Source organism: Monocercomonoides exilis (assembly GCF_001643675.1).
Source record: "Monocercomonoides exilis strain PA203 chromosome Unknown scaffold8-1962414, whole genome shotgun sequence".
Lineage (NCBI taxonomy): Eukaryota > Preaxostyla > Oxymonadida > Polymastigidae > Monocercomonoides > Monocercomonoides exilis.
In genome coordinates, this window is record NW_027150553.1 from 1,552,982 (window position 1) to 1,577,349 (window position 24,368).

General features: G+C 32.2%; 2 protein-coding genes across 2 annotated transcripts; one reads left to right on the forward strand and one right to left on the reverse strand.

The window, feature by feature from the left end:
* Positions 1–6,013: 6,013 nt before the first annotated feature.
* MONOS_17160 (uncharacterized protein) lies at positions 6,014–6,306 on the reverse strand (the record flags this gene model as incomplete). The annotated part of the gene is made up of 2 exons (XM_067870054.1): positions 6,014–6,166; positions 6,244–6,306. 2 exons carry the CDS (start codon positions 6,304–6,306, stop codon positions 6,014–6,016), a joined length of 216 nt encoding a protein of 71 aa, XP_067733121.1.
* A 15,977-nt stretch (positions 6,307–22,283) lies between these two features.
* MONOS_17161 (uncharacterized protein) lies at positions 22,284–22,576 on the forward strand (the record flags this gene model as incomplete). The annotated part of the gene is made up of 2 exons (XM_067870055.1): positions 22,284–22,346; positions 22,424–22,576. 2 exons carry the CDS (start codon positions 22,284–22,286, stop codon positions 22,574–22,576), a joined length of 216 nt encoding a protein of 71 aa, XP_067733122.1.
* Positions 22,577–24,368: the final 1,792 nt, after the last annotated feature.

The following is a 24,368-nucleotide window of genomic DNA, read 5'->3' on the forward strand; positions in this document are numbered from 1 at the left end:
GATAAAAAACGACAGAATAAATTTTTACCAAAAATTTTTTTAAAAAGATAAGATAAGATAAGATAAGATAAGAAAAATTAGAAAGGGTTGGATGCTTGGAGACAGGAGACTTTTCACATTCACACGCATTTTTTAAAAATACACCTAATCAAAAAAGCAGTATTTTTTTTTTTTTTTTTCCGAAAAGATGCAAATATATTGGAAAAGAAACTTGCCTCTTAAGTAACTTTATTCCTATGAAGTATTTATTGAATTTTTTCTTTTAATTTTTATGAAAATTAAAAAAAGATATGGGTGGTTAATTTTTGATATTTTTATTTGGGGTAAAATATCACACTTCAGGCATTTTGTTTGAAAAATTATGCACTTTTGATTAACTTTTTGTGATCAAAAAATATGAATAAAATCGGTTCATTTTTTTTTAACAAACGTGTGAGGTCACAAAACATGTTATTATATCAATGATGTTTATTTACAGATATGAAAATTCAATATATGGGGCCAAATTTTTGTAATTATGAAAAAAACTGAGATTTGTTCCAAACTTTTTTAACAATCATTTCATTATAACTCAACTTGAACAATGCATATAATTACAATAAAATTCAAAAATTGAGAAAAATATTTGTTAGAGAAGAATGGAACAAAATTCTTAAAGCACAATATTTCGTTCCATATTTTGAATCTGATAATGTTAAATAAAGTTATGAGTGAAATAAAGATTTAATGCTTTGTGCAAAAAAAGCTTTAAAAATCATATTTTCCCCCATTTTTGTCAAAATCATTTCAAAAGGTGTGCATGAGGATGGTTTCAAAAATTATTCTTCTAGGATGGTTTTTTAATCCGGACAAAATTTGAAAAATAAAATATCTCAACAAATATTCAATATTAATTAACATTAATTTGCAAAGCTGTATACAAACATACGTGAGATCTATTTGTATGCAAAATTTTTAATAGAAATGTTGTATATTTTTTGAAATAAATACTTTTTATTTTTGAAAATCTGACTTTTGAAGAATTTTTCTATTTTAACAAAACGATTCAGCTCATCTTTTATACACACAACTTATTTTTTCCATGATAAAAACAATTTTGGTTATTTTTTATTTTTTAGAAATTTGCTTGTCTAGATTGTATGGAAATCCATCATTTTTGAAAAATCATTGCCAAAGGGATAACTTTAAAAATATTTTTGACGAAACTCAACAACGTCCAAGTGAATTTCACTCATTCATTAATTAAAATAATAGTTATTTAAAATTAATACAAAGCTATAATACTAAATGATTCAGTGAAGATTCCACTAAAATTTTTTTTAATTATTTCATTGATAATTTTTTTGAGTCAATTTTTTAAGAAATTTGAATAATATGGCTATATTTTTATGAAAAGTTCCTTTTGTTTAATTTTCTAATAAAGAAAAATTTCATATTTCAATTAAATTTCTGTTCCCACTCACCAAATTTCGCTGTCATGAAAATAAAATTTTTACAATGTTATTATTTTCATTCAAGAAAAGTTTCGTGAGAAGGAACAGAAAATTGATTGAAATATGAAATTTTTCTTTATTAGAAAATTAAACAAAAGGAACTTTTCATAAAAATATAGCCATATTATTCAAATTTCTTAAAAAATTGACTCAAAAAAATTATCAATGAAATAATTAAAAAAAATTTTAGTGGAATCTTCACTGAATCATTTAGTATTATAGCTTTGTATTAATTTTAAATAACTATTATTTTAATTAATGAATGAGTGAAATTCACTTGGACGTTGTTGAGTTTCGTCAAAAATATTTTTAAAGTTATCCCTTTGGCAATGATTTTTCAAAAATGATGGATTTCCATACAATCTAGACAAGCAAATTTCTAAAAAATAAAAAATAACCAAAATTGTTTTTATCATGGAAAAAATAAGTTGTGTGTATAAAAGATGAGCTGAATCGTTTTGTTAAAATAGAAAAATTCTTCAAAAGTCAGATTTTCAAAAATAAAAAGTATTTATTTCAAAAAATATACAACATTTCTATTAAAAATTTTGCATACAAATAGATCTCACGTATGTTTGTATACAGCTTTGCAAATTAATGTTAATTAATATTGAATATTTGTTGAGATATTTTATTTTTCAAATTTTGTCCGGATTAAAAAACCATCCTAGAAGAATAATTTTTGAAACCATCCTCATGCACACCTTTTGAAATGATTTTGACAAAAATGGGGGAAAATATGATTTTTAAAGCTTTTTTTGCACAAAGCATTAAATCTTTATTTCACTCATAACTTTATTTAACATTATCAGATTCAAAATATGGAACGAAATATTGTGCTTTAAGAATTTTGTTCCATTCTTCTCTAACAAATATTTTTCTCAATTTTTGAATTTTATTGTAATTATATGCATTGTTCAAGTTGAGTTATAATGAAATGATTGTTAAAAAAGTTTGGAACAAATCTCAGTTTTTTTCATAATTACAAAAATTTGGCCCCATATATTGAATTTTCATATCTGTAAATAAACATCATTGATATAATAACATGTTTTGTGACCTCACACGTTTGTTAAAAAAAAATGAACCGATTTTATTCATATTTTTTGATCACAAAAAGTTAATCAAAAGTGCATAATTTTTCAAACAAAATGCCTGAAGTGTGATATTTTACCCCAAATAAAAATATCAAAAATTAACCACCCATATCTTTTTTTAATTTTCATAAAAATTAAAAGAAAAAATTCAATAAATACTTCATAGGAATAAAGTTACTTAAGAGGCAAGTTTCTTTTCCAATATATTTGCATCTTTTCGGAAAAAAAAAAAAAAAAATACTGCTTTTTTGATTAGGTGTATTTTTAAAAAATGCGTGTGAATGTGAAAAGTCTCCTGTCTCCAAGCATCCAACCCTTTCTAATTTTTCTTATCTTATCTTATCTTATCTTATCTTTTAAAAAAATTTTTGGTAAAAATTTATTCTGTCGTTTTTTATCTAATAATTCTTTATCGAATTCATGCAATAAAATTTCGATTTTGTATTCAAGATTTTTGAAACAGAATTATTTGTGAATTACTCACTCGCATTGTCATGCAAAGCGGCATAAAATAGTTGATAACAACATTCTTAATTTCAATTCTTATAAAAAAAGATACATTCATTTATATATTCTTCCAGGGAAGCATCCAGCCTTCTCTATCAATCACAGCCACATCCAGTGAAAAACTTGCCGATGAGTTGTGGTCGATATTCATGTGAATCATTTTCAAATGGACACTCGTTACATGAACGGCTCTTCTACAGAAGAAGGAAAAAGTGCCCCTGTTTCAATCAAACTCTTATCTTTACCACTCCCGATGACTGAAATCTTCTTTTCCCCAATCTCAACTGTTGTTGCCTCACTTTGATGATCCCCTTCCAGCAGCGTGATTGCCAAGCTAACCTGCACCTCACACATCTCAAGCGCTTTCTTCACTGTTTTGCATGGAATTGTTGTATTTGCCCCACACAACTCATACAAGTCATTCCCGCTCACTGAGACATAAATCGTCTTGTCTTTCAACCACCACTTCTTTTCTGTATGTTGACCAATCCAATTACTTCCATTGTAATGTTCAAAAAATAATCTCCTATCATCAGCATTTGTAGTATAGCACTCGTTGAACGGATTTCCAGAATCCAAAAAATGTTTGTAATAATCTGCATATGCAATATCATATCCGCGTGGAGGATTGGCTGAGCATTTGCATTCGTGGAAGAACAGGAAATAACAATAGATTCTATCATTTGACGTTGTTGGTCTATTCGGATTTAAATGAAACCCTCCACCATGTGATAATGCATTGCATGAAATGAACTGAATGCCCCTCATTTTGAATTGCGTCGCAGGAACAGTAACACAACACATGCCTCCACCATACGAATTTGTGATTGAACATGAAGTGAAGCTGCAGTCAAACACACACGCACTCTCTCCTCCACCATTTTCATTTCCAATACATCCAGTTCCTGAAACCTGAAAATTTTCTAATCTTAAGCCTCCTCCACCATTATTTGCTTTGCAATTCTGGAATTCACATCCGCTGATCCGAACGCATGTTGAAATCGTAAAAACGAACACCCCTCCTCCAATCCATGTTTCAGAAGCACAAGCATTAAATGTGTTATTCACAATCTCAACTGATTTAATGCTATAGCATGAAATCCCTCCGCCTGCGTAATACGCAACACATTCATTGAATGCACAATGCGAAACTGAAACAGTTGCGGACGATTGACCATACATGAATATTGCGCCACCGTTCGAAGTGCCATCGGAATATGTTTCACCTTTTCCTGTTGCCTTCGATCCACTCCATTCACACCAAGTGAATGAATTAGCTCCATTGAATGTTTCATTCTGTCTGTCTGGTTTCAATGGAACTTCTGAAGTTCCAATGCATTCAACATTCCTTGTCCGACAACATCCAACGAATGATGTGTTCGAAACAGATAAGGAAGCCAAGGGGTTGTTCAGAGAAGGAACAATTCCGCCATCATATGCATCACAAACAGATAAAAATGAGCAACTGCTCATCAGACATATGGTTTGGGTTGACGTAGTGGCTGAAGGTGAGCATACATCATTTGCTGTTGAGATGTTGAAAAATGATAATTTGGAGAGGGATACAAGGGAAATAGAAGGTGAAGCGAAATATTGGCAAAAAGATGAGAAATTAAATTCATTCACAGAAGTTCTTCCTTTTCCTTCTCTTCCCCACGCATCTTGGCAAAGCGTCGCAAAATATCCCAATGCAGCTGTATCCATTTTCCTGCCTCTTCTGCTGCTGCTTCCGAAAAGATTTTTGTTAAAAAAAATATTCACAAAAATTTCTTTTCCCGTTCGCTCCATTTTTTCCGCCTGGATCATTCTGCCAAATATCTTCTGCTGCTGTTTTCTCCCAATTTCTTCCAGGAATGTCCCAGAAAAAAGTTCTGTTTCCATGTCCCATGCTTCATGCTCCCCAAGCGCTTCTGACAACACCTGATCGCATTACACATCAATCAAATTAAAATATGCAAATATAAATAAAAAATGGAACATGAAGAAAATGAACAAACAAGAATAAAATACCTCCACAATTCTTCATTTCCCTTCACTCCCCTCTTCCCCTGTTTGCCTCTCTCCAAATACCTCTCGCCCCAACATCATCCACTCCAAGCACCACACCACACCACGCCTTCGCCTTTCAAACTCAATTCCAAAAATAAAAAAAAAATTAAATGTTGTTTTCGCCCGCTCTTCCATTGCCCATTCAACCTCACTCTCACCATTCTTCTCTTCCCATCTTCCTCCATCCAACCCTCAATCCAAAAAATATGAAATATTTCTCTTCCTCCTCTCATTCTTCAAGCAAAGCTATAAAAACAATCTGCGCTCCTCAGACAACATGTGATGGCTTTCCATGCATCTTTCGGCAATTCACTCAATATCCTCAATAAAAATATATATTAAATAAAAAATATCATGAAATTTTTATTTAAGAAAATATACAAATTTGAAAAAAAATATCAAAGATATTTTTTTAAAAAAAACAAAACAAATAACAACAAACTGTTTCATAATGAATTTTCTTCACACACTTTTTCTAATTCGTCCTTTCTTCTTCATTTCCTTTTTTTCTTAAAATATCGTTCTTTTATGCCTATAAATTCCATTCTTCCATTTTCGCTTCCCTTTTACTCCAAAAATCATTTATTTCCAATCCTTGGTCCTATTTCCAGAGGAATGACTTCACAAACTCCATTCCATAAAGAACTGGAAAAGAAGAAGATTCCATCTGAAGAGCTCCTTCCCATCCCTTTCTGATGCATCACCTTCTTCTTCTTTCCATTTCCCCCAAAAACAACATCAACGCCCCTCCACCACACATCCTCCATCTCTTCCACAAGCAATGACAAAATCTCTTCCACTTCATTCTCCATCATCCTTCTTCAAATTAAAAATAAAATATCTCCATCATTTTTCTGTCTCTTTCCATTACAAGACAGCTCCCATAGTCAGCCCCTCATCTTCCTCTGTCTCCGCACCTCCAATGCAAAGCGCCAGTGCTGATGTTCCTTCTTCCCGTCTTCCTCCGCCTCCGCCTCCATCCCTTGCCCTGCAAATACCTGGCGCGTCCAAACTGTTCATCTAGAAAAAATAAAAAAAGATAAAAAAATATCTCTCGCTATTTTTTACTTCAACCCCACTTCCCTTTCTTATCAAACATACATCCACAAAATCTCTTCTCTTTGTTCCGCCTCATATGAACCCCCTCTCTCTCCCTGCATTCAAAAATAAAAAAAAAATAATATTCCTTTTCCATTTCTTCTCCATTTCCTTTCCATCTCTCATCCTCCCCTCCAATAAATATATTCCATTCACTCCACCCATCTTCCTCCCTTCTTGTCTCCCTTCTCATCCCACCTCCTCAACATCAAATTCCTTTTCTCCAACAATAAACACGACCTCTGCACCTTCCAACTCACAAAAATCGAAAAAGCAACCTTTCCAAAACTCCATCCCCATTCATCCCACAAACATCCATTTGCCTCTTAAACCTCACAAAAATATCTCTTTTCCACAAGAAATATTCCTTTATCGTTCCTTTCCCCTCTCAAAACCCTGTTTCCTCCAAGAACTCAACTCCATCACTCCATACCATAAATCCATTCTTTTGTTATCGCATTGTCTTCATATGCCCATTCAGCCACGGCACATCGAGTTGTGCTCCTTTTCTTTTGTGGCTCTTATTCGTTATGGAAAATGATCAAGAAATGTCAAATGCTCAGAAACTGTCAACGGAGTGAGATTCCGAAGCTAAAACAAAGACAGATTGACTAAACGAAATATTTCCAGTGAAAAGGTTGGGTATTACAAAAGAATGTTTGCTTGATGGAAGATGAAATTGTTTATTTTGATTGTTGGAATGCTGTGGAGCGACAATATTTTCAATAGAAATGTTGAATTTTTGATGTATGTGTTTTATATTGTTCTATATGTTGTGAAGATATTTCCATCCGTAACCTCTCCAAAGTCGTGATTCAGACGATTTATTAAAAATGGACAATTTATTCTATGCAGAACAGAACAGCAATGAAGCGAGTCAAATGTTATCTTACAAATATATTATTAGAGCCTGAATGTATTTTGTTACGAATGTTTATGTTACTCATTTTGGACTCAACATGCGCGATGGATAGAAATGCGATGAAAAATGAGTTTTGATGGAGCAGAAATCAACGGGGTTGGAAGATATCCAAGGCAAAAAGGAAGAATGTCCAATCTCTATGAAAAGGGAGCGTTTTTTAAAAAGAGGAAGAAGACATTTTCATTTTTAAGTTTGTTGGAAAGATTGGGGCAAATAACTGAAACAGGAGATTGAAATCAGTTTGGACAGAACAAGGAGCCTTTCTTTGGAGAAGAAGGGCAAGACATTGATTTTACGGACCAAGGGGAGCGATGGAACTGCTTTTCATTGCTTGGGTTGAGAGGCGAAAAAACGAGAAAAACGGACAGTTTTGCGTAATACGGCAGCTGGAGGCAAATTACAGGCAAAATGGACTTTTATCGTTTGACCTTTGTCTTCAGCCTTCTATCATTGAAACGTTATTCACAAGAGCAGAGAACGAGGTTGCGATGCTGAGAATATCTTCTGACAGAAGGTATATAGTATTCAAACTTGACAATAACATCGCATTCACCATCTTTATCATCTTCATCTCTGTCATTGCCATCATCGCTGTCATCATCATCCTCATCTTCATTAAAATTATATTGAAGCATTTTTATTGTTTGTGTATTATTCGAGTGGAATCAGTGCCAAGAATTGGAAATAAGCAAGTTGTTGGAAGCAGAACAGAATCGATTTCATTGGCAATGAAATTGGCAGCGGAAACAAAGAAGGCGAGTTTTGTTAGCAGAAAAGAACAATAATTTGAGAGGCTTTAGAAGAAGAAGAAGAAAGCGTGTGAAGATTGGCAATAAATATATTTTAGAGTTTGTTTTGTATTATTTTTTTTCCTCCAATTTTTTCACATATTTTATTTTTATTTATTTTGAGAGATTAAGATTTATGGAAGGATGTTTTCAGGCAATGAATGAACATGGGAAAAAGAGCACATTTGATGCTTTTCAGAAATCAGACAATGACAAAAAATTTGAGAATATAGATGAATAAGCCAGAGGCATTAAATGAAATGAATGTGAGAGGAGGGATTTGAAGATTTATGTTAAATTTTGAAAAAGAAGAAGGCGAAGCGACGGAAAAGAATAATCGGAAAATTGAGGAAATGGCTGAAGAAGAAATGTGACAGGAAGTCAAGAAGGATATGAAGATGAAGAAAAGGAAGCAGATTGCGAAAGGAAAATGGTACTGGTTTGTGATATTTTGTATTACATTTTAAATATTTTTTTTCTTTTTTTTTTAATTGATAATAGGGACTTTTGCATGAATATTCAAAAGGGATGAATGTGAATGGAATACAGAAAGAAGGCAGGAGACGAAAACAGAAGGAAAAAAAAAAAAGATTTAGGCGAAAACATTCCTATCAGAAGAGGCGAGCGAAGACAAAAAAAAGATACTAAAACTTATTGGGATATTTTGCGAGATGGCTCCAAGAGGCAAGGGGAAGAGAAGGAGGCAAAGAAGGAAGTGTTTCGACATGCAAATCTCTTATCTCATCTTCAACCACATTTCTCTCATCACCTTCAATCCCTCTTGCTCTCCAAACTCACATTTTTCAACATTTCAACAGCAAATGATATATGTTCACCTCCAACAACAATGTCAACCCAAACCACATGTTTTATGAATAGTTGCTCATTTTCATCGGTTTGCAATGCATATGATGGAGGGATTGTTCATTCCCTCAACAATCCCTATGCCTCTTTGACTGTCTCAAACACCTCCTTTGTCAGATGTTGTCGGACAAGAAACGTTGAATATATTGGAACTGAAACTAATAAGAAACAACCAGAAAGACAGAATATAACAGAAAATGGACCGAATACATTCACGTGGTGTGAATGGGATGGGTCAAAAACAGCGGGAAAAGGCGATTCATGGGATGATGGTATATCGAGCGGGGGAGCGATATGCATGTTCAATTTGGGAGAAGGAATGTTGTCTATTTTGTTTTGCAAGTTCAACAACTGCTATTCTGATGCGCATGGCGGAGGTGTATTTTGCCATGCAATCAAGACAATTGTGTGTGAGAACAGCACATTCAGCAGCTGCACAGCACAAGCAAATACAGGTGGCGGAATTCATGCTTATTCGATTTTATCATGTGCTCGGATCAGCGAATGTGAATTCCAGAATTGTAAAGCAAATAATAATGGAGGAGGACTTTATCTTAATGATTTTCAGGTTTCAGGAGCAGGATGTATTGAAGCAGAAAATGGAGGAGGAGAGAGTGCGTGTGTGTTTGACTGCAGCTTCACTTCATGCTCAGTTTCAAATACACAAGGTGGAGGAATGCGTTGTTATAATGCTCCTGTTCAATTTAAAATGAGAAATATCAGGTTTATTTCATGTAATGCTTCATCGTATGGTGGAGGGCTAAGCTTTGATCCGAATAAACCAACACCACCAGGTGATGGGATTTATTGCTTTTTCCTTTTCTTTCATGAATGCAAGTGCAGGATTACATCCACTCCATATGGTCATGATGTGATGTATTATGATTACTTTAATCTTTATTTGGAATCAGGAAATCCGTTCCATGAATGTTACACCACAAATACAGATGACAAGAGAGTATGCTACGGATACAATGCATCGAATTCGGGGAGTTGGGCATATGACGAAACATCAAAAAAGGATTGGCTGAAGGACAAGACGATATATGTTTCTGTGAGTGGGAATGATAATTTTGAGTTGTGTGGGGCAAATGAATCAAATCCGTGTCTGACAGTGAAGAAGGCATTTGAAATGAGTGAGGTGCAGATAAGCTTGGCAATCACGCTGCTGGATGGAAATCATCAAAATGAGACAACAACTATTAAGATTGGAGAAAAGAAGATTTCGGTCATTGGGACGGGCAAAGAGAAGAGCGCGATTGGAACAGGAGTGCTTTTTTTAAATCATGGCTGGATGGTTTAAGATGTATGAATAAGTTTTCCCAACATTTTTCAAAAACAAAAGTGGATTAATATTTTGCATATAAATGCCAAAAAAAATGCATTTAGTCGTAGCTATTGTTTGTAATAGGAAAAAGCTTTTTTACATATATATTTATCGATTTTTCATCATTTTTTTTCATTCTTGTATTTATTACAAAAACATTATTAGCAACAGAAAAAACAAATATATTTTTTTCTGTGCAAAATTTGAAAAGAACACGGGTGATTATTTTCGAAATCATAACTTTTTTTGAGGAGTGGATAATTATGAAAATTTTATTAATTCGAAAAATATTTTTTTGATGAAATGTTTTGTTCATTTTTTTGAATCGAAAGACAAAGTTTGATGTGAAAAAAAGACAGAGATGATTTTTGCTGTTGTTATTTCTTTTCTGTGTTCATTGACATAAATTCAAAATATCAATTTTGAACAGATAATTTTTTTCGAAAAAAATGATTTCAAAAATAATCACCCACATCAGGTCGAAAAAATATATTTTTATTAAGCCTGGGTGACGTGAAGAAAAAGTTCGTCACGTCCGTCACCAATTTTCCACTTAAAAAAAAAAAAAAAAAAAAAACAAAAAAAAAAAAAATTTGAAAATATAGAAAATATAGAAAAAAAATATGATAATGATTTATTTTTGAATAACTTTGTCTTATTTGAGAGAAAAATAAACTTTTGACAAAAATTCTTCAATATCTGTTTTGATCATCGTATCCCATAATAACATTAATTGAATTATAAATCGAGCAATTCTTTTGTTTCACTTGTTAAAATATATAGACTCACAATGAAATGGTGTGAAAATTGATAATTTCGAAAGTATTAATAATCGAAAGTGAGCAAATATTTTTATTTCAGTTTTTTGTCCGTTCAAAAAGAGAAACAAACGTTGTACTGTTTTCTGCGATAACAATATCGAAAATGCAAACTGGTTGAATGCAATCATAAAAGATACAGCTTGCACAAGTTGAAGTGTTTGATAAAAATATTTTACAACGACAAAAGTTTGGAATATGTAATTGTGAATGATCTGCATTTCATAAGAGAAATAAAAAGAGAACTGGAAGAACTGGCAAGATTTGTTGTTTAGACGAGAAAGGAGGAGGAAAGAGGAAGAGAAGTCAAGGAAGTGCTTCTTTTAATGAGATAAATTGAAATGTTAGTAATTTATTTTGGCTATTGTCGATTGCGAAATGAAGAATTAGTTTGGTTTTTCAGCAGCATTGTCCAGGTTCATCGAGCATCAAAAGATTATTTCAGAGATATTTTACAGTCAATGTATTTTTTGATTGAAGCAGCTTTGAATAACAGAGCTTTTGAAGTTTTTGACTTGTTGAAAGGAAGATCCATTGATATTGTTTTGAGGAGATTCATAAACAAACGCAGAATGACAGAATTACATATGATGGCTTGAGATTTTTTTAAATTCTGTTTCAAGGCGATTGAAAGGAAAGATGGTTAATGAAATGGAGAAAGAAAAAGGGAAATATTTGAAAAGAAAGAAAAAGAAAAATATGAAGATATTTTCATTTTATTTCATGTAACATTTGAATTTTTTTTGATAAAATTTGATGATTTTGTTTTATCGTTTATTTTAATTGATTATTTTATGAATGAATGATGAATAGAGATATTTTTTATCTTTAACTCTTCCTTTTTTTAAATGCTCAAAATTGAAAACAAGGAATCTTTTAATGTTTTATTCTATTATGTTCAATTTATAATTTACTTTTTCTAAATGATGTGAATAGACAAAAATGGACTTATCCTTTAGACATTTTCATTTTCTGATTTTCTTTTGTGAAAATCTTTTTCGAATAACTAATTTGTATATCAGTCTCATAAAAAAATGGATAATAACTCTTTTTCTCGTTGCTCCAATCTGTATTTCATCCAAATCTTTTTCAAGTTAAAGTTCATCTCACCTGCTCAAATATTCCGCTCCAATTACCTAAATATCAAACAACTTCAGAAGAGAGAAGTTGATATTGAATAAAACAAAATCGCAAAAAAATATAAACAAACGTTCAGAAGTTTTAAAAAAAGTCCGAATAAGAAAAACCTTGTTCTATAAATGAAAAGTTGTAATTCTGATGAGAAAAGAAATTGCCATTCGCTTTATTATATTTATACAACACAATTCAAATGTCTGGGAATGAAATGTAAATCATTTGTTTCATTCAAAAATTCCAAATCTTATGTGCTAATTTACATCAATAATTTTCAAATAGCAATGCTGCCCATTCTGAATATCTGCTTTTGACAATTTCAATAACTTCTTGTAAAGACTCAGTTTATATTTCGCTAATCATTGAAGGAAAATCCGTTATTATCATTCTTTAATATGTGTTAATAGTGCGAAATGTTAATGCAATCGATTTATTTATCTGTTGAAATGGAAGCATTTTTAAAATGCTCTAAATTTTCTAATGAAAATTTTGAATGACATTTATTCGCTAAGAAAGATCAATAAACATTTCGAAAAAGAATTATAACAAAAATGATAAAAAAAATTTTTTTTTAAAATTGATGTGCAATTCAAACCTTGTCAATGTTCTCCATTCCATTGTTTGCATCAGTGTGAAAAACAATAAATAGCATTATTTTGTGGATTTTTCAAATTTGTCATTGCCTCTTTCATTATAAAATTAGAATAATCTTCAATAATAAGAAAATTAATGGTCGTGTTTCCTGAAAAATGAAATCAAAACTTTCTTTTGATATGAGTGGTTAATTTTGTTCTTTTGCTCATTCATTTAACTTTTTCGAATAGCTGACAGGAAGTGACGTCAGTGACGTCAGTGACTTCAGTGACACGTCAAAATTCCGATTGCCGCTTAAACGTCAGTGAAAAATACATTATGGAAAATTCGATGTTCACAATTTTCGAAAAAACTTTTTTTTGGAAATATTTACAATTATGTGACAAAAAAACAATAATGTTGGTTTTGCTTTGTGACGTGAAAAATCTTGACACGTCCGTCAAAAATCGAAAATGTCACGTCAGAAGTCACCACGTCACCCAGGGTTAATTTTTATGATTGCTTATGCAGAATCATTTTTTCCCCTTGTTATTGTGAATAAAATCTTTCATTCATGCGAGTTATTATCTGTGGAAACTCCAGCATATGGGAAGATATTTTTTGCTTTATGAATTTTGTTCCATTCTGCACATTTAATTAATTTATCAATTTTGAAAAATTTCCTATGTTTTTTTGACATGAGAATGAAAGATTTCTCATGATAAGGTTGTGGAAAAAGTGTGGAACATATTGTAGTTTTTTTCATAAATGAAAGAATTGTTCCCCATATGAACTTAAAGATACTGTTTGCCAAAACGAAATCCATATTCCGTTGAAAAGCCGAATCTTCCTTTTCGGATTATTTTTACACACATACATATTAACAAGTGTGTATACATATGGACAATTCTTTTTGAATTCATGATAATTTTTAATCTTTTTTTTTTTTCTTTCTTTTTCTTTTTTTCAATAAAAATATTTCTTTTTTTGAAAACACTTCAGAAGCATTAACCAATCTTTGTGAAGAATTGTCATTAGCAAAACTTATCAATGTATATTGTGTGATTATTTTTGATGTCATGCCTTTACTGTAAAAAATTTCGGTTCCAACATTTGCCTTGAATGGTGATAAGTGAACACTGAAAATTGATAATACCTTTTCAAGATAATTATGTCATGAACTTATCTCAAATAATGGCTTTTGCAACAATTATTTTATGTTCGAAATTTGATAAAAAAACTTCTTGTTATTGGCAAAAAAACATTTTTTCAAATCAACACTCCGAAAAAAGTTTTGATTTCAAAACAAAAAAAATCGCACAATATAACTTTTCAATAACGTTTCAGATGTGTAATGAAAATCAGATCTGATAAAACTTCTTTCGAATTTGAATTGGACTTGATTCAAATGGTTTTTTTTTCAGAAATTATCTTTGGCAACAAATGTTTGTCATCATGATTTCATTTTTTTCATTCAAATCATAATTGTTCAGCAATCATGGAATATGTCAAATATGTCTTGATTTCTCAAAAATTCTGTCATTATTCATCAAAAATGTGATAAAAGTATCTTTTTCCGGTTTGAACATAAACAAACATTTTTAATGACCCATTTCCTTTTCTATGAAACTCTGAGATCTGAAATTGAAATATGACAAACGAATGTGATTGTTTAATAATTGATAATAAAACAAACATTACATTTTTGATGAATAATGACAGAATTTTTGAGAAATCAAGACATATTTGACATATTCCATGATTGCTGAACAATTATGATTTGAATGAAAAAAATGAAATCATGATGACAAACATTTGTTGCCAAAGATAATTTCTGAAAAAAAAACCATTTGAATCAAGTCCAATTCAAATTCGAAAGAAGTTTTATCAGATCTGATTTTCATTACACATCTGAAACGTTATTGAAAAGTTATATTGTGCGATTTTTTTTGTTTTGAAATCAAAACTTTTTTCGGAGTGTTGATTTGAAAAAATGTTTTTTTGCCAATAACAAGAAGTTTTTTTATCAAATTTCGAACATAAAATAATTGTTGCAAAAGCCATTATTTGAGATAAGTTCATGACATAATTATCTTGAAAAGGTATTATCAATTTTCAGTGTTCACTTATCACCATTCAAGGCAAATGTTGGAACCGAAATTTTTTACAGTAAAGGCATGACATCAAAAATAATCACACAATATACATTGATAAGTTTTGCTAATGACAATTCTTCACAAAGATTGGTTAATGCTTCTGAAGTGTTTTCAAAAAAAGAAATATTTTTATTGAAAAAAGAAAAAGAAAAAAAAAGATTAAAAATTATCATGAATTCAAAAGAATTGTCCATATGTATACACACTTGTTAATATGTATGTGTGTAAAAATAATCCGAAAAGGAAGATTCGGCTTTTCAACGGAATATGGATTTCGTTTTGGCAAACAGTATCTTTAAGTTCATATGGGGAACAATTCTTTCATTTATGAAAAAAACTACAATATGTTCCACACTTTTTCCACAACCTTATCATGAGAAATCTTTCATTCTCATGTCAAAAAAACATAGGAAATTTTTCAAAATTGATAAATTAATTAAATGTGCAGAATGGAACAAAATTCATAAAGCAAAAAATATCTTCCCATATGCTGGAGTTTCCACAGATAATAACTCGCATGAATGAAAGATTTTATTCACAATAACAAGGGGAAAAAATGATTCTGCATAAGCAATCATAAAAATTAACCCTGGGTGACGTGGTGACTTCTGACGTGACATTTTCGATTTTTGACGGACGTGTCAAGATTTTTCACGTCACAAAGCAAAACCAACATTATTGTTTTTTTGTCACATAATTGTAAATATTTCCAAAAAAAAGTTTTTTCGAAAATTGTGAACATCGAATTTTCCATAATGTATTTTTCACTGACGTTTAAGCGGCAATCGGAATTTTGACGTGTCACTGAAGTCACTGACGTCACTGACGTCACTTCCTGTCAGCTATTCGAAAAAGTTAAATGAATGAGCAAAAGAACAAAATTAACCACTCATATCAAAAGAAAGTTTTGATTTCATTTTTCAGGAAACACGACCATTAATTTTCTTATTATTGAAGATTATTCTAATTTTATAATGAAAGAGGCAATGACAAATTTGAAAAATCCACAAAATAATGCTATTTATTGTTTTTCACACTGATGCAAACAATGGAATGGAGAACATTGACAAGGTTTGAATTGCACATCAATTTTAAAAAAAAATTTTTTTTATCATTTTTGTTATAATTCTTTTTCGAAATGTTTATTGATCTTTCTTAGCGAATAAATGTCATTCAAAATTTTCATTAGAAAATTTAGAGCATTTTAAAAATGCTTCCATTTCAACAGATAAATAAATCGATTGCATTAACATTTCGCACTATTAACACATATTAAAGAATGATAATAACGGATTTTCCTTCAATGATTAGCGAAATATAAACTGAGTCTTTACAAGAAGTTATTGAAATTGTCAAAAGCAGATATTCAGAATGGGCAGCATTGCTATTTGAAAATTATTGATGTAAATTAGCACATAAGATTTGGAATTTTTGAATGAAACAAATGATTTACATTTCATTCCCAGACATTTGAATTGTGTTGTATAAATATAATAAAGCGAATGGCAATTTCTTTTCTCATCAGAATTACAACTTTTCATTTATAGAACAAGGTTTTTCTTATTCGGACTTTTTTTAAAACTTCTGAACGTTTGTTTATATTTTTTTGCGATTTTGTTTTATTCAATATCAACTTCTCTCTTCTGAAGTTGTTTGATATTTAGGTAATTGGAGCGGAATATTTGAGCAGGTGAGATGAACTTTAACTTGAAAAAGATTTGGATGAAATACAGATTGGAGCAACGAGAAAAAGAGTTATTATCCATTTTTTTATGAGACTGATATACAAATTAGTTATTCGAAAAAGATTTTCACAAAAGAAAATCAGAAAATGAAAATGTCTAAAGGATAAGTCCATTTTTGTCTATTCACATCATTTAGAAAAAGTAAATTATAAATTGAACATAATAGAATAAAACATTAAAAGATTCCTTGTTTTCAATTTTGAGCATTTAAAAAAAGGAAGAGTTAAAGATAAAAAATATCTCTATTCATCATTCATTCATAAAATAATCAATTAAAATAAACGATAAAACAAAATCATCAAATTTTATCAAAAAAAATTCAAATGTTACATGAAATAAAATGAAAATATCTTCATATTTTTCTTTTTCTTTCTTTTCAAATATTTCCCTTTTTCTTTCTCCATTTCATTAACCATCTTTCCTTTCAATCGCCTTGAAACAGAATTTAAAAAAATCTCAAGCCATCATATGTAATTCTGTCATTCTGCGTTTGTTTATGAATCTCCTCAAAACAATATCAATGGATCTTCCTTTCAACAAGTCAAAAACTTCAAAAGCTCTGTTATTCAAAGCTGCTTCAATCAAAAAATACATTGACTGTAAAATATCTCTGAAATAATCTTTTGATGCTCGATGAACCTGGACAATGCTGCTGAAAAACCAAACTAATTCTTCATTTCGCAATCGACAATAGCCAAAATAAATTACTAACATTTCAATTTATCTCATTAAAAGAAGCACTTCCTTGACTTCTCTTCCTCTTTCCTCCTCCTTTCTCGTCTAAACAACAAATCTTGCCAGTTCTTCCAGTTCTCTTTTTATTTCTCTTATGAAATGCAGATCATTCACAATTACATATTCCAAACTTTTGTCGTTGTAAAATATTTTTATCAAACACTTCAACTTGTGCAAGCTGTATCTTTTATGATTGCATTCAACCAGTTTGCATTTTCGATATTGTTATCGCAGAAAACAGTACAACGTTTGTTTCTCTTTTTGAACGGACAAAAAACTGAAATAAAAATATTTGCTCACTTTCGATTATTAATACTTTCGAAATTATCAATTTTCACACCATTTCATTGTGAGTCTATATATTTTAACAAGTGAAACAAAAGAATTGCTCGATTTATAATTCAATTAATGTTATTATGGGATACGATGATCAAAACAGATATTGAAGAATTTTTGTCAAAAGTTTATTTTTCTCTCAAATAAGACAAAGTTATTCAAAAATAAATCATTATCATATTTTTTTTCTATATTTTCTATATTTTCAAATTTTTTTTTTTGTTTTTTTTTTTTTTTTTTTTTTTAAGTGGAAAATTGGTGACGGACGTGACGAACTTTTTTCTTCACGTCACCCAGGCTTAATAAAAATATATTTTTTCGACCTGATGTGGGTGATTATTTTTGAAATCATTTTTTTCGAAAAAAATTATCTGTTCAAAATTGATATTTTGAATTTATGTCAATGAACACAGAAAAGAAATAACAACAGCAAAAATCATCTCTGTCTTTTTTTCACATCAAACTTTGTCTTTCGATTCAAAAAAATGAACAAAACATTTCATCAAAAAAATATTTTTCGAATTAATAAAATTTTCATAATTATCCACTCCTCAAAAAAAGTTATGATTTCGAAAATAATCACCCGTGTTCTTTTCAAATTTTGCACAGAAAAAAATATATTTGTTTTTTCTGTTGCTAATAATGTTTTTGTAATAAATACAAGAATGAAAAAAAATGATGAAAAATCGATAAATATATATGTAAAAAAGCTTTTTCCTATTACAAACAATAGCTACGACTAAATGCATTTTTTTTGGCATTTATATGCAAAATATTAATCCACTTTTGTTTTTGAAAAATGTTGGGAAAACTTATTCATACATCTTAAACCATCCAGCCATGATTTAAAAAAAGCACTCCTGTTCCAATCGCGCTCTTCTCTTTGCCCGTCCCAATGACCGAAATCTTCTTTTCTCCAATCTTAATAGTTGTTGTCTCATTTTGATGATTTCCATCCAGCAGCGTGATTGCCAAGCTTATCTGCACCTCACTCATTTCAAATGCCTTCTTCACTGTCAGACACGGATTTGATTCATTTGCCCCACACAACTCAAAATTATCATTCCCACTCACAGAAACATATATCGTCTTGTCCTTCAGCCAATCCTTTTTTGATGTTTCGTCATATGCCCAACTCCCCGAATTCGATGCATTGTATCCGTAGCATACTCTCTTGTCATCTGTATTTGTGGTGTAACATTCATGGAACGGATTTCCTGATTCCAAATAAAGATTAAAGTAATCATAATACATCACATCATGACCATATGGAGTGGATGTAATCCTGCACTTGCATTCATGAAAGAAAAGGAAAAAGCAATAAATCCCATCACCTGGTGGTGTTGGTTTATTCGGATCAAAGCTTAGCCCTCCACCATACGATGAAGCATTACATGAAATAAACCTGATATTTCTCATTTTAAATTGAACAGGAGCATTATAACAACGCATTCCTCCACCTTGTGTATTTGAAACTGAGCATGAAGTGAAGCTGCAGTCAAACACACACGCACTCTCTCCTCCTCCATTTTCTGCTTCAATACATCCTGCTCCTGAAACCTGAAAATCATTAAGATAAAGTCCTCCTCCATTATTATTTGCTTTACAATTCTGGAATTCACATTCGCTGATCCGAGCACATGATAAAATCGAATAAGCATGAATTCCGCCACCTGTATTTGCTTGTGCTGTGCAGCTGCTGAATGTGCTGTTCTCACACACAATTGTCTTGATTGCATGGCAAAATACACCTCCGCCATGCGCATCAGAATAGCAGTTGTTGAACTTGCAAAACAAAATAGACAACATTCCTTCTCCCAAATTGAACATGCATATCGCTCCCCCGCTCGATATACCATCATCCCATGAATCGCCTTTTCCCGCTGTTTTTGACCCATCCCATTCACACCACGTGAATGTATTCGGTCCATTTTCTGTTATATTCTGTCTTTCTGGTTGTTTCTTATTAGTTTCAGTTCCAATATATTCAACGTTTCTTGTCCGACAACATCTGACAAAGGAGGTGTTTGAGACAGTCAAAGAGGCATAGGGATTGTTGAGGGAATGAACAATCCCTCCATCATATGCATTGCAAACCGATGAAAATGAGCAACTATTCATAAAACATGTGGTTTGGGTTGACATTGTTGTTGGAGGTGAACATATATCATTTGCTGTTGAAATGTTGAAAAATGTGAGTTTGGAGAGCAAGAGGGATTGAAGGTGATGAGAGAAATGTGGTTGAAGATGAGATAAGAGATTTGCATGTCGAAACACTTCCTTCTTTGCCTCCTTCTCTTCCCCTTGCCTCTTGGAGCCATCTCGCAAAATATCCCAATAAGTTTTAGTATCTTTTTTTTGTCTTCGCTCGCCTCTTCTGATAGGAATGTTTTCGCCTAAATCTTTTTTTTTTTTCCTTCTGTTTTCGTCTCCTGCCTTCTTTCTGTATTCCATTCACATTCATCCCTTTTGAATATTCATGCAAAAGTCCCTATTATCAATTAAAAAAAAAAGAAAAAAAATATTTAAAATGTAATACAAAATATCACAAACCAGTACCATTTTCCTTTCGCAATCTGCTTCCTTTTCTTCATCTTCATATCCTTCTTGACTTCCTGTCACATTTCTTCTTCAGCCATTTCCTCAATTTTCCGATTATTCTTTTCCGTCGCTTCGCCTTCTTCTTTTTCAAAATTTAACATAAATCTTCAAATCCCTCCTCTCACATTCATTTCATTTAATGCCTCTGGCTTATTCATCTATATTCTCAAATTTTTTGTCATTGTCTGATTTCTGAAAAGCATCAAATGTGCTCTTTTTCCCATGTTCATTCATTGCCTGAAAACATCCTTCCATAAATCTTAATCTCTCAAAATAAATAAAAATAAAATATGTGAAAAAATTGGAGGAAAAAAAAATAATACAAAACAAACTCTAAAATATATTTATTGCCAATCTTCACACGCTTTCTTCTTCTTCTTCTAAAGCCTCTCAAATTATTGTTCTTTTCTGCTAACAAAACTCGCCTTCTTTGTTTCCGCTGCCAATTTCATTGCCAATGAAATCGATTCTGTTCTGCTTCCAACAACTTGCTTATTTCCAATTCTTGGCACTGATTCCACTCGAATAATACACAAACAATAAAAATGCTTCAATATAATTTTAATGAAGATGAGGATGATGATGACAGCGATGATGGCAATGACAGAGATGAAGATGATAAAGATGGTGAATGCGATGTTATTGTCAAGTTTGAATACTATATACCTTCTGTCAGAAGATATTCTCAGCATCGCAACCTCGTTCTCTGCTCTTGTGAATAACGTTTCAATGATAGAAGGCTGAAGACAAAGGTCAAACGATAAAAGTCCATTTTGCCTGTAATTTGCCTCCAGCTGCCGTATTACGCAAAACTGTCCGTTTTTCTCGTTTTTCGCCTCTCAACCCAAGCAATGAAAAGCAGTTCCATCGCTCCCCTTGGTCCGTAAAATCAATGTCTTGCCCTTCTTCTCCAAAGAAAGGCTCCTTGTTCTGTCCAAACTGATTTCAATCTCCTGTTTCAGTTATTTGCCCCAATCTTTCCAACAAACTTAAAAATGAAAATGTCTTCTTCCTCTTTTTAAAAAACGCTCCCTTTTCATAGAGATTGGACATTCTTCCTTTTTGCCTTGGATATCTTCCAACCCCGTTGATTTCTGCTCCATCAAAACTCATTTTTCATCGCATTTCTATCCATCGCGCATGTTGAGTCCAAAATGAGTAACATAAACATTCGTAACAAAATACATTCAGGCTCTAATAATATATTTGTAAGATAACATTTGACTCGCTTCATTGCTGTTCTGTTCTGCATAGAATAAATTGTCCATTTTTAATAAATCGTCTGAATCACGACTTTGGAGAGGTTACGGATGGAAATATCTTCACAACATATAGAACAATATAAAACACATACATCAAAAATTCAACATTTCTATTGAAAATATTGTCGCTCCACAGCATTCCAACAATCAAAATAAACAATTTCATCTTCCATCAAGCAAACATTCTTTTGTAATACCCAACCTTTTCACTGGAAATATTTCGTTTAGTCAATCTGTCTTTGTTTTAGCTTCGGAATCTCACTCCGTTGACAGTTTCTGAGCATTTGACATTTCTTGATCATTTTCCATAACGAATAAGAGCCACAAAAGAAAAGGAGCACAACTCGATGTGCCGTGGCTGAATGGGCATATGAAGACAATGCGATAACAAAAGAATGGATTTATGGTATGGAGTGATGGAGTTGAGTTCTTGGAGGAAACAGGGTTTTGAGAGGGGAAAGGAACGATAAAGGAATATTTCTTGTGGAAAAGAGATATTTTTGTGAGGTTTAAGAGGCAAATGGATGTTTGTGGGATGAATGGGGATGGAGTTTTGGAAAGGTTGCTTTTTCGATTTTTGTGAGTTGGAAGGTGCAGAGGTCGTGTTTATTGTTGGAGAAAAGGAATTTGATGTTGAGGAGGTGGGATGAGAAGGGAGACAAGAAGGGAGGAAGATGGGTGGAGTGAATGGAATATATTTATTGGAGGGGAGGATGAGAGATGGAAAGGAAATGGAGAAGAAATGGAAAAGGAATATTATTTTTTTTTTTATTTTTGAATGCAGGGAGAGAGAGGGGGTTCATATGAGGCGGAACAAAGAGAAGAGATTTTGTGGATGTATGTTTGATAAGAAAGGGAAGTGGGGTTGAAGTAAAAAATAGCGAGAGATATTTTTTTATCTTTTTTTATTTTTTCTAGATGAACAGTTTGGACGCGCCAGGTATTTGCAGGGCAAGGGATGGAGGCGGAGGCGGAGGAAGACGGGAAGAAGGAACATCAGCACTGGCGCTTTGCATTGGAGGTGCGGAGACAGAGGAAGATGAGGGGCTGACTATGGGAGCTGTCTTGTAATGGAAAGAGACAGAAAAATGATGGAGATATTTTATTTTTAATTTGAAGAAGGATGATGGAGAATGAAGTGGAAGAGATTTTGTCATTGCTTGTGGAAGAGATGGAGGATGTGTGGTGGAGGGGCGTTGATGTTGTTTTTGGGGGAAATGGAAAGAAGAAGAAGGTGATGCATCAGAAAGGGATGGGAAGGAGCTCTTCAGATGGAATCTTCTTCTTTTCCAGTTCTTTATGGAATGGAGTTTGTGAAGTCATTCCTCTGGAAATAGGACCAAGGATTGGAAATAAATGATTTTTGGAGTAAAAGGGAAGCGAAAATGGAAGAATGGAATTTATAGGCATAAAAGAACGATATTTTAAGAAAAAAAGGAAATGAAGAAGAAAGGACGAATTAGAAAAAGTGTGTGAAGAAAATTCATTATGAAACAGTTTGTTGTTATTTGTTTTGTTTTTTTTAAAAAAATATCTTTGATATTTTTTTTCAAATTTGTATATTTTCTTAAATAAAAATTTCATGATATTTTTTATTTAATATATATTTTTATTCAGAATATTGAGTGAATTGCCGAAAGATGCACAGAAATCCATCATATATTGCCTGAGGAGCGCAGATTGTTTTTATAGCTTTGTTTGAAGAATGAGAGGAGGAAGAGAAATATTTCATATTTTTTGGATTGAGGGTTGGATGGAGGAAGATGGGAAGAGAAGAATGGTGAGAGTGAGGTTGAATGGGCAATGGAAGAGCGGGCGAAAACAACATTTAATTTTTTTTTTATTTTTGGAATTGAGTTTGAAAGGCGAAGGCGTGGTGTGGTGTGGTGCTTGGAGTGGATGATGTTGGGGCGAGAGGTATTTGGAGAGAGGCAAACAGGGGAAGAGGGGAGTGAAGGGAAATGAAGAATTGTGGAGGTATTTTATTCTTGTTTGTTCATTTTCTTCATGTTCCATTTTTTATTTATATTTGCATATTTTAATTTGATTGATGTGTAATGCGATCAGGTGTTGTCAGAAGCGCTTGGGGAGCATGAAGCATGGGACATGGAAACAGAACTTTTTTCTGGGACATTCCTGGAAGAAATTGGGAGAAAACAGCAGCAGAAGATATTTGGCAGAATGATCCAGGCGGAAAAAATGGAGCGAACGGGAAAAGAAATTTTTGTGAATATTTTTTTTAACAAAAATCTTTTCGGAAGCAGCAGCAGAAGAGGCAGGAAAATGGATACAGCTGCATTGGGATATTTTGCGACGCTTTGCCAAGATGCGTGGGGAAGAGAAGGAAAAGGAAGAACTTCTGTGAATGAATTTAATTTCTCATCTTTTTGCCAATATTTCGCTTCACCTTCTATTTCCCTTGTATCCCTCTCCAAATTATCATTTTTCAACATCTCAACAGCAAATGATGTATGCTCACCTTCAGCCACTACGTCAACCCAAACCATATGTCTGATGAGCAGTTGCTCATTTTTATCTGTTTGTGATGCATATGATGGCGGAATTGTTCCTTCTCTGAACAACCCCTTGGCTTCCTTATCTGTTTCGAACACATCATTCGTTGGATGTTGTCGGACAAGGAATGTTGAATGCATTGGAACTTCAGAAGTTCCATTGAAACCAGACAGACAGAATGAAACATTCAATGGAGCAAACTCATTTATTTGGTGTGAATGGGATGGATCGAGGACAACAGGAGAAAGCGATTCATGGACGGATGGAATGTCAAGTGGAGGGGCTATCTGCATGTATGGTCAATCAAACGCCTCTGTGTCTGTTTCCCATTGTGTGTTTAATAATTGTT